General features: G+C 36.7%; 2 protein-coding genes across 2 annotated transcripts; one reads left to right on the top strand and one right to left on the bottom strand.

Moving 5' to 3' along the window:
• Positions 1-5,981: 5,981 nt before the first annotated feature.
• Positions 5,982-7,195, top strand: LOC145056663 (putative WRKY transcription factor 53). Its single transcript, XM_079004368.1, has 2 exons — positions 5,982-6,390; positions 6,486-7,195. The coding sequence occupies exons 1-2, from the start codon at positions 6,086-6,088 to the stop codon at positions 7,003-7,005; spliced, it is 825 nt and encodes a 274-aa protein (XP_078860494.1). The 5' UTR covers positions 5,982-6,085; the 3' UTR covers positions 7,006-7,195.
• Positions 7,196-8,045: 850 nt separating this feature from the next.
• LOC145056664 (1-acyl-sn-glycerol-3-phosphate acyltransferase) lies at positions 8,046-9,572 on the bottom strand. Its single transcript, XM_079004369.1, has 3 exons — positions 9,101-9,572; positions 8,498-8,515; positions 8,046-8,404 (listed from the first exon to the last, which is right to left on the bottom strand). The coding sequence occupies exons 1-3, from the start codon at positions 9,456-9,458 to the stop codon at positions 8,211-8,213; spliced, it is 570 nt and encodes a 189-aa protein (XP_078860495.1). The 5' UTR covers positions 9,459-9,572; the 3' UTR covers positions 8,046-8,210.
• Positions 9,573-11,595: the final 2,023 nt, after the last annotated feature.

Here is an 11,595-nt window from a genome sequence, read left to right as displayed (position 1 = left end):
GTGTTAAGATGTTGTGTGGTTTTCTTGTATGGTGACTTGGAAAGACTGCGGGACAATACTTGGAACGAGTATGAGTAGGTGTGAATGGTAGTAGAGGCCTATACTACCGGAAGCACAGGACTCACACTTGGATCAGGGAAAGTCACAAGGTTACCGAGAAGCTAGAAATTGATTTCGTTTTATTCAAGTATGTCGTTACCATCGTTTCGGTAATGAATAAGAAGATTGTTGATATTCCGACCCTTGTGGTCATATCGAATCGAGTCCGACTACGATGATTATGTTGTGTGGTTCAGAGAAACAAGTTTGATGTAGCGTCCGACATTAAACCAAACGGTTGAAATTAAAGCGATCAATAGAAGTATCGCACTCGTTGTTAAAGAAGTTGGTAGCTAGAAATGCCTAATGTTAAAGTGTGATTATATCACATTAGAACATGAAGGAAGGCATAGTCTGTTTTAGAATTTAACTCTAAGAGACCTAAGTCTAAGTGTTGCAACATACGATGATAGGTCATTAGAATATGACACATCGATCCATAGTAGTAATAAAAGAAGTCATCTCAAATTTGTATCCAGTAAGGATCGAGATTTTGACTTGAAGATCATAATTTGGAGTCTAGCCTGAGGAAGAGAGCAGGTGCACGATCGAGTACTACATACAGTCAATAAGTCTGAGAGATAGACTTGAAGGAATGTAGAAGTTATAATTATTACCTAGGATGAAGAGACGACATATGGAGTCATTATACGACCATGTTTCGTTGATGATTCCGGGACGTAATCATCCTAAGGGGGAGATAATTGTAACGCCCGCAAATCCGGGCTAGTCAATTTAGAGGCAATAGGGGTCGAAAACGACTTTTCGACAAAAGATTATTTAGAATAAATAATCTTAACCAAGTTGTAGAGTATGTCACAAGGTTTCCGTACATATAAGGAACGCCGAAATCCGAGTTATAACGAAGAAGTTATGGCCCGTCGAAGTTTTACGGCAAAACCGGCACGATACCGGAAAGCGTAAATAGTGAATTTACGATAGAGCGAGATTTAGCCTTAGCGATCTAAACGGAAGTTGTAGAATATGTTAAACTAAGAACATCGATAAAAAGAACGCCCAAATCTGACTTCGTATGAAGAAGTTATGATTTTTCGAAGTTTCGGACTAGCAGTGTACAACCCGAAATTCGAATATTAGATCGAGCGGTTTTTAGCCGACACGACCTAAACGAGAATCAAAGATCTCGTTGAGAGTAGCGTAACGAGAAAAAGATGGGCGAAAACGGATGTCGGATGAAGAAGTTATGAGGATTTAACGGACCAATCGTGTCCCGGCCCGTTGATAATATAAAAATTAAAATCGAGCCAAAATTAGCCAACGAAGTCTAAACGAAAGTTGTAGAGTACGTTCCCACCTTCGCGTGGATATAAAGAACGTCGAAAACGGAGCTCGTACGCGAAAGTTACGAACTTTTAAAGTTTATAATCGAATTTGCGAAGGCTGATGAGGATTGATGACGTGGCACGTTGTGGGCCGTCGGATGATGATTCAGATCTCGCTTCGGATCATGCCACGAAGCCTCGCAGTACGCCCCGCGTCCGAAGAGGTTACGCCCCGCGTAGGTCCGATCTGATCCATCCGATGGGTGCGAGACAGTTGGGTCCGAGCTGGTGATCTTATCCGAGGAGTACGCCCAGCGTAAATCCGAGCTTCGGTCCCTATAAATACCATGCGAATTCTTCCGGATTTTTCACACATTTTCACTTCTCTCTCTAAACTACTTTCTCTCTCTAACCCTTTTGGAGTCCCCTAAGCCCTAGTTAAACCCTTAGCACCCTAGGGAAGCCCCGAGGCTCCCGGAGTCCCGAGAAAAAGGAGTTTTTCGGTTTCGAAACGCTGCTCCAATTAAGTCCCGGTTTTCGATAAAATTCGCTGTAAGTGTGCTACGCTTACGCAATTTTTTATATAGCTTTCAAATAATTATAGGAATGTTATTAGGTCCTTAAAATAATTATTTGGGCTATTATTATGAGTTATATTGAGCGTTATTAACGCTTAATAATAGTCAGACTAATTAATTTGTCGCGGTTATCGTTAAACTAAACCCTAGTGGTATCGGTACTAGGTTTTATCGAAGGAATATCGTTTTGAGAGTATCGAAGCGCTGTCCGAGTGTTGAGTCACCACCTACTCAGGTGAGTGCATAGTTACTTTCAGCTTACACATAGATATGAAGTATTTTACGTGCTGTGTGTGTATATTATCTGTATACTTGCTATCTATATTGGAAGAACGTTTTATACATGTTTTCAGTGATTCAAACTGTATAAGTATTTTATATCTACATAATGTACGGGGTAAAACACGGGTAGATATAATAGTTGCTGTGTGACAAAATAAAATAATGAGAGGTATCGTTATAGCTGTTCTTGATGATCTAGTCATCTAGCGGAGTATAGATGACGACCACGGACTATTCTAGACAGTCCAGTGGAACACTAGCAGGCTCGCAACCTGTAGGTGTTTATTCGAACTGTGTGTTTAACCGAACTGTGTGTTTATTCGAACTGTGTGTTTATTCGAACTGTGTGAACTGTGTGCTCACCGGGTATACTCCATCCCAATGATAGTCCTTTGACTAGGTCCCTTGTGTTAGATGTTTTAGGGACGTAATGTGAGGATAACGGGAATGGGTAATTGGGTTGATTGTTTGATGTTTAACAATAATAATTATATTATTGTGGGTTGAAAACCCTATGTACTCACCAGGTTTCCCAACCTGACCCACTCAGTTTATTTATATCACAGGTGTTGATATGAAGTCACATTACACAAAGAGATTTAAAGAGATGTAGATCACTAGTGTAAATAATTGTAAGTTCTGTTTATGCTTATGTTTCTGTATTAACGATGACATCCCAAACGTTTTAAAATGAAATAAATACGTTTCTTCGAAAATGTTTTAATAACGTATTTACCATGTTTTTCTGGGAACAAATTCCGCAACATTTTTATAAAATGAAGTACTCTGATTTTTATAAAGCATAAACAAACCGGTCTTTTCTGGCCGTGATTTCGAGGATGTCACAATAAAGTTGGGAACTTTATGATTTAGGACATTATTTTGGGCTTGGGTCTGAGTTTTAGATGTAAGAACTTAATGTAATAAGCCCTTAATGGAGTTTTGGGAGTGGGTTGAGTACGTTGGGCGTACCTGGTGGTACATTGCGCGTATGTGATCAGCTTCCCATTATTTGTCATCATCAAAGTACACTAGGCGTACTTTCTTGGTACGCATGGCGTACTCCACTGGGAAGAAATATTGACTTTTGAACCTTGACCGTTGACTTTGAATTTAAATTTGATTAGGGTTGACCAAGTTTGACCTAAGGGTATTTTGGGTTATCGGGTTAATTATTGATTAAGATTGTATTTATTGTTCGGTGGCGCGAGGTCATCCGGTTCGGCGGACCGAGCAGTTATTTAATTATCAGTGACTTAAGGTGAGTTTTCCCCACTGTATTTTCGGGTCGAAGGCACCAAGGCCGGCCCATTGAATTGTTATCCTGGTTTATTTCATGTTGGTATACAGTAGTGATCTGTTAGACCTGTCTCCTGGTATATAGGATGAGGCTATGCTTAGTGATCTGTAAGATCTGTCTGCTTATCTGTTGACTGGTTATATGATTAGCTGTGTATATGGCACTGTAGTGTAGGTTGGCTGAGACTGTACTGCTTTGTGCTGTCTGTCAACAAACCTGATAATGTTTATATCGATACGTTGTTATGGCTAGCTAGGTTTATATATGTTTATTTGTTATGTATATGTCAACATGTTATGTGTGGTTGGGTTGAGGCGGACCAGTGGAGACTGAAGGCCAAGACACCCAGGGCGGCCCGGACAGACTAAAGGCCCATGAGGCGGACTAGTTAGGCCGAAGGCCCGAAGAACGGTCCAGATACGCTGAAGGCCTGGTGAGGCGGTCCAGTCATGCTGAAGGTTCTATGAGGTGTCCAAATAGTCTGTAGGCCTGCGTAGCGGTCCGGTCAGGCTGAAGGTTTTGTATGCATGTTGTTTGTTGGTATATGTTATTTGTTCATATGGTGGTATTTTGGGGGAACTCACTAAGCTTCGTGCTTACAATTTTGGTTTATGGTTTCAGGCACTTCAGTGGACCGTGGCAAAGTGAATGCATGACCGTACACATCCATGGTTTTCAACAGGTTTGATATTGGGAGACTCTGATTTCAAATAATGTTTTGAAAATAATGGTTTTGTAACATTACTATTAAAAAAGGGTTTTTTTGAAAAGCTTTAAATTTGTTGAATTTTTGGGATGTTACATATTAACCTTAGAAATGGCTAAAAGGATGACCAAGGGTTCTGGAGTAGCTGATCATACTCACAAGAACCAAATCCATGGGACAAAAAATACATAAGGATTCACCAACCAACAAGATCTAGAAAATGAACCTTCAAGGTGGGAGCTTTTTACCTTCTGAAGAAGCTAGATGAACAACAAAATATGGATCTACAAGCAATGGACTTCCAAGAGCTCCTCCAATGATCACCTTCTTCATAAAACACACAAAATATAACTCTAAAAGCTCAAGAATCTCACAAGGTGGCTAGGGTTTCAAAATGATGCTTTGGGATAGTGGGGGCTGGTGATGAGGGATGCCTCAAGGACTTAAGGTTCTTTAAATAGGGTCTGAACCCTAAAAATTAGGGTTTGGAGTCTGCATGAGTATGCCTTGCATACTCCTCACGTACGCCCTACGTACTCGACGAGATCCGCGTCCAGACATAAGTGACCTACGCTCGACGTACGCAGCAAATACGCCCTGCGTAGGGACTGACTTTGCAAAACTTTGTTATTTTAAGCTGGAAATGAAAATACCTAGAACGGAAGTTACACCACAACTTCTACAATGACCTTCGAAATCAAAAAATGCACCAAAATTCACTCTCAAGCTCCAAATTCTCTCCAAGGGACTAGGGTTTGTAAATGGGGCTAAAGGGGATGGAGTCTGGTTATAAGAAAGGTCTCAATGGGTTAAGGTCCTTAAATAGAGCTCAAAAACCCGAAAATTAAGGTTTGCGCTCTGCGCCACTACACCATGCGTAACCAAGGTTACGCCCTGCGTAGGGCATAAGATCCCCGCATGAGTTATATGAATTACGCCCTACGTAATTCCCAATCTATGCCCTGCGTAGACTCTTATTTCTCAAAAATTATAAACTTTAAAATAATAAAAAAATATACTTGAGGAACAAGTGTTATAAATTTGTATAATTTCTAGAAATTCATATAATTTCTAGAAAGAACACATTTGAAAACCTAGACTACTTTGTATCTTGGTCTTTGGTTAGGATCCTAGAAATTGTACCAACTTTAATTGGTCTATTTTAATTTATTCATTTCTTGATTCATAGAAGTTTTTAACACTTTGTAACATCTCGCTCGAAATTGTTATAACTTTTAAATTGTGAGTTGCTAATAATTTTTAGCCATAATTTTACTGCTTGTAAGATTTTTGTTAATCCACTTCGTTAAGCTTAATATGTTACATTTTTTTTTCTATTTTGAAGTAAATCTTCTCGTCATCCAATAAATCCTTGTCATCTCATAGAGCAAAAAAATTAGAAGAAACTTGCATTTTTACCGTTTTACCGTTTTATCTATTTATCTATGTGGCTATTTCAGTATTCTATCGTTCTATGTACTACTTGAACATTTTAATTATTTTCTTGAAAAGCCATTTTCTAGTTATCCAGATTTTTAATATCAAACAACCATGTGCAAAATGAGGTTGTTACAAAACAATTGTTTAAATTGGTCAACAACAGTTATAGCTCACTCGTTACACCATTTGACCAAAACATTTTACTCGGTTTCTTCGGTCAACTTTTGACTCCCCTCAACCAAAATCATCGATCATTCCTATATATTCAGATTACACTTCCACCATCTCACTTCTATCTCCATATATACAACCAAGCTCTCTCATATGAACTATCACTGACACTCAATCAACCCACTTTATCTTGTACGCCGTGCATTGAGTGTTGTACTAAAAAGATATGGAGAGTGCTTGTGTTTATGAACAGACAACAGTCATCCATGAGCTCACTCAAGGAATAGAAATGGCTAAACAGCTAAGGCTCAATCTAAATTCAGCTGAAGCTAGAGAATTCTTGATACATAAGATCTTATCTTCATATGATAAAGCTCTTTTTACTCTTAAATCAGCCGGGCAGCCTCGGGCAAATCCACTGCCCGAATCCAGTCTGCCCAAGTCATCCATATCCACAGTCAGCCCTAAAAGCGGAGAATTTGAGTTTGGGTTTGAGTTTGAGTTTGACGAAAATGCTGTTTCCAAAAAGAGGTATTTTTGATTTTCACTTCTCGATGTTTCTTTAATATTCTTCACTTAAAAGAATGAGCAGAATCTAAATCTTGTTTCTTGATTTGTGTTTACAGAAAGGCATCAACACCATGGGAAAATGAAGTTGAGGGTAACACTAATGATGTTTACAGTTGGAAGAAGAGAAGAGATGAAAACCCAACAGTATACAAAGGGATACCCACCTGCAACAATGTCGTACAGTCGGCACCACCACCGCCACCGTCGCCGGAAAAACATGAAATAAAGCCAACCCACCACCATCAACAACTATCAACACCGAATCCTGGAGAGGTTCTCTCAAATCTCAGAGCAAACCTCAGTGTTAACACGTGGGACTTGAGTGCCATTCTTCCATCTTCACTTTCCTTCTCTTCAACACCATTTGGATTCAGTGATGATGATTTTGAAGCACTTAGTCTTCCTAATCATTTTGATGATGAACTATTGCAAGTCTATTCACCACCTTTTATCTCTCCGGACACCTCTGAATCTAACTACCTCACAGACTGGGGTATTTCTTCATCATTGGATTTCACAAGCGATCCGGAAGATCTATACCCTGATTTCACATTATTTAACAACTGTTTCTTATGATAGATAGATAGCCCTCAAGAACTACACAAGGAATGAACAAGAAATAAATGATTCATTATTAGAGTTCCCAGTTGCAGACTGAGGCTTGCTAGAACTATGTTTGTACATATTTGAAATGTAAGATTTTATAACTAGCTAGCTATGGAACATCTACAAGTAATGTATCAATACAAATTTTTGCAACTTGAAACCCGGTTTCTATTCTTCTTGAACTTGAAGAAAAGTACAAGTTACATGAAGCATATATTATGCATTTATATATTTTTCGTATAATTCCCAAATTTGGAGCTAAGTGGATGGAGTGTTGTCATCTGGTACCCACAGACTCAGCATCAGGTACAAGTTGTTTTTGCATGTTGGTTTTGTAAAAGTTTGTCTTAGACCAATAACAACAATAAATAGGTTGGTCAAAGTGATAAGTGGTTAACAGAAGTGCCTATTTTTGACTGAAATGGGCCCTTGGTATGGAAGTAACGGCCAAGTAGTCTTTTTTTTTTTTTTTTTAAACGAGGATGTTAGGCAATTTTTCTTCCTTCATTCTAGTAATTTCTCTCAAGACAAAGCCACAAAGGTCTTTGTTTCTTCAATTTGGTCGCTTGTTAGTGATTTGTAACTCCGGTTTGATTGTTGATTTGGATATATACACAATCACCCCGGTTGTGGAATCATGTTAAATGCTCGTGTTTTATAAGTTTATTTGCTTTATCTTGGCATGTGTTGCTCTTATTGTTGGATATTGTTATCGTAGCCATTTCATTATTTGTTGGATTCTTCACTTGTTTATGTGACCAAATGTTTGACATTTCTTCGGGATATGTTTGGATTGCTTGGCTAATCATATGGATCCACTATAGGATCCCAACAAGTAGTTTTCACTTTTCATAGAGTTGAATTTGGACCCTTTTTTTTTTTTTTTTTTTTAAATTTGTGATGCACGCAACTCTTCAATAAAATGTTTGACTTGTCTGAGAGTAATATTTTGGCTATCAGATTATCTTCATCATATATTGACAACTCTTTCTTTTAGAGGGCAAAAAAAATAAATAAAAATAAATTCTGAATTTCTACAGCTATATTTGTTTTGTACAAACAGGAATGTAAGGTTTTGTAGCCAAGGAACATCTAAAATTAACATATATTTTAACAGTTGAGAACCGGTTTCTACTCTTCTTGAACTTGAATAAAAGCATAAGCGACATAAATATTTATGTGGATGGAGTGTTGTCATCTGGTAGCACAGATTCAGCATCAGGTACAAGTTGGTTTGGGTGATTGGGTTTTTTCTTTAGAGCTTGTCTTAGGCCAATAACAATAAACAGATTGGTCAAAGTCAGAAGTGATTCAGCACCACCATGTAACCAATCCACATTTGATAAGGAAGTTCCATAATGCACCTTAGCTGTGTTCCAAAAAGATTCATAAACTTCAAATCAAATATGTTTATTTTATAAGAGTCTTATTTGAAGTTTTTTTTTGGGAAAGAGGAAATTACCATATATTCCTGCAGGGACTGGATGTGAAGAACAGAAGAGAAGCAAAAGAACACCACCATAAAGAAAATTTGTTAGACCAAATGAAGTTACTATCATTATGAATCATTGCACTTTGTATGTAAAAATGACAGATACAACACTCCAATGGCAAAAAATAATACTGGATTTTCATAATTTTCCATCAATTGTGAAGCTCAAGCAAATGAGGATATGAGAAATGCTCTGAACCATAGCACAAGCAAATCATTTTTTCAGTAATATCATGCCAAATTTTATCAACACAACCGATTGTGAGCATAATAAACAACGGAATTTTTGTTGCATACTAACACTATCATTCGTACTAAATTGTAAAACATGTTATTGTTACCAACAATTAGTGATTTCAAACATCCATTGGAGGTGTAAATGCAACTTTTTATGCATTTTGTGTCTAAGAAAGATGGTGTTTGAGGATCACTAAGAACACAAGGTTAGGAAAATTCACTTGGTAATATTAACAAACACTTGGCAGGCAAGAAATCCACAAAATTGCTAGAGCACATTAAGGAGTAACGAGTACTATCAATATAAGAACATTAGATAAAAGGAGGAAACTTAACTGGTGGCACCAACAAAAGCAAGCAAGAAGTAAAAACCAAAAAGGGTAAGCTTCGGCGCGGAATTGGATCTGGTGATGAAGTACAAAAACCCAATGTACGGAAACAACGAGAAAGCAAAGAGTTGTGAAGCTATGCTCTGTGAATCAATGGTGGGTGACCATGGATCTACTGGAAAAGGCAATCCGTTTACCACAAAATTACTTCGATTTTTCTCGGAAAGTTTAGCCTTTCTGAAGCAGTTGGCCTCTTTGATTCCATTGGGATAATGGATAGTAACTTTGAAATTGTTTGGAAACAGCGAAGAAGAAGAACCCAGTAAGATAGGATTACGGCAAACAGTCTGCAGACAGTTGATCATTGTGTTTGAGTGGTGAAGTGATTTAACGAGCTTTCTGAAAAACACGAGGCTACTTATCGTTGTTTCATTTTGTTTTTAGGAGGTCGTTCGGACTTGAGATTGGTCGTTTTAAGGAATAGGATGTAAGGGTGTTATTCGTTTAGTTTATAGATTTGGTTTAATTGGTTTTTAGGAATCGTAAATTATGGGTTATTTTATAGGGAAATTGCAAAAAGGATAATAACTTGTAAAGGTAACTAACTTTTGACTTTGTTCACATTTAGTCATTAAACTTTTTTTCGTTATCTATTTGTCACTGAACTATTGAAACTGTATACATTTTACCTTTATGACCGGTTGTTGCCGGTCATAAGGGTAAAATGTGTACAGTTTCAATAGTTCAGTGACAAATAGATACGAAAAGTTTAGTGACTAAATATGAACAACATCGAAAGTTCGTTTCCCTCTAAAAAAGTTCAATGACTAAATGTGAACAAACTTCCTATTGTATTATGTTTTAGCAAATTATTTATTTTTGTAAAATTCTAGCAACATTTGTTGATGAAGAAATCTACGAAAAAACGAAACCGAAAAAAAAAAAACAATGCTTTTGTATTTTCCAAAATAAAAAATCAAAATTTCCAATCCGGTTTTGCTTTTACAAAACAACTAATCATTCTCCCTCATGTGAATTATGACCATTGGTTTGACATGTGGAATTAAAGAACACACAAAGAACACGGTGATTTGGGTGTTTAATAGATGCATTTGATTATGAAAGGTGTTTACAAAAAAGGATCTAGATCTAAATATACATAATTAACACACTAACACTCTCGATGTTACATCTCTCAAGCATACCTCTACATGTGGTATGAACTCACCTTATATATAGGTCTTTACATCTCTCTCTCTCTCTCTCTATATATATATATATATATATATATATATATATATATATATATATATCATGTCACAAGGCTACTTTACCACATGCAAGTGAGTGTACAAAAGTCAAACAATTTACAAAGTCATACATGAATAACTTTGTACCCAACATTCTCCCCCTCAAAGTTAGGAATGGATGACTCGCTTCAAATCTTCCAAACTCGAGCAACTTCATGAATCGAGCCTCAAACGTGACACATGTAGAGATAAACATCAAATCTTCAATTCTTCCATGACTTTTCAATTTGGGTTATAGAATGTGAGACCATACAAACCGAGCATCAAAAGGTAATTAGGGATTTCTCATTCTCCAAAAAATTACCCAAAATTTGAGCATTTATGCACACTCCAAAAATCTTCAATAAGTCCAAACCCATCATGAACCGAAATCACTTCCGAATCTCCAGTCGAATCATTTCATAAACTTCAAATACTCTGAGGTCACTTCGGTCTTCAAGTTAGCATAATATGAAAAATTCAACTTTCGAATTTTCATATCTAAATATCTCCTCTTTTTTATAATCGAAAAATGATTATAAACTTTCTTCATCAACAAATGTTGATAGAATTTAACAAAAATAAATAATTTGCTAAAACATAATACAAGAGGAAGTTTGTTCACATTTAATCATTGAACTTTTTTAGAGGGAAACGAACTTTCGATTTTGTTCATATTTAGTCACTAAACTTTTTTTCATTATCTATTTGCCACTGAACTATTGAAACTGTACACATTTTACCCTTATGACCGACAACAGCCGGTCATAAGGGTAAAATGTGTACAGTTTCAATAGTTCAATGGCAAATAGATAACGAAAAAAAGTTTAGTGACTAAATGTGAACAAAATCGAAAGTTCGTTACCCTTACAAGTCATTATCCCATTGCAAAATGATCATTTGGTCCGGAATGAGGTGTTCCATTCTCGAATTCATATTTGGTTAAACTAAACAAGTAGATAATATTTTGACCTGGTAATATCCTATGAATACCATCTAACTCGTTTCAGACTAGATTTCGACATTCCTTGTTTTGGATTATCCTACATTCCAATCCGGACACCCCTACAATTGAAAATGTCTTCTAATAGCAGTGACAAAATGGAGTTTTTATATGTAAGTTTGAAATTTGTTTTGTAATTAAATACATTTATTTATATTATACGTTAAAAATGCTTAATTTACGCAATTATATAGGTATTATAAGGTTTTC

The sequence above is a fragment of the Lactuca serriola genome, chromosome 6 (genome assembly GCF_051521515.1).
Source record: "Lactuca serriola cultivar US96UC23 chromosome 6, Lser_US96UC23_V15, whole genome shotgun sequence".
Taxonomy (NCBI): Eukaryota; Viridiplantae; Streptophyta; class Magnoliopsida; order Asterales; family Asteraceae; genus Lactuca; species Lactuca serriola.
Note: the sequence above shows the minus strand (reverse complement) of the source record. Positions and strands in the feature narration are given on the sequence as shown.

Excerpts from the sequence above, each read along its gene's own strand:
- LOC145056664 (XM_079004369.1), bottom strand. The coding sequence starts at position 9,458 with ATGATCAACTGTCTGCAGACTGTTTGCCGTAATCCTATCTTACTGGGT.
- LOC145056663 (XM_079004368.1), top strand. The coding sequence starts at position 6,086 with ATGGAGAGTGCTTGTGTTTATGAACAGACAACAGTCATCCATGAGCTC. Across the intron at positions 6,391-6,485 it reads AATGCTGTTTCCAAAAAGAG|AAAGGCATCAACACCATGGG; the intron begins GTATTTTTGATT and ends TTGTGTTTACAG.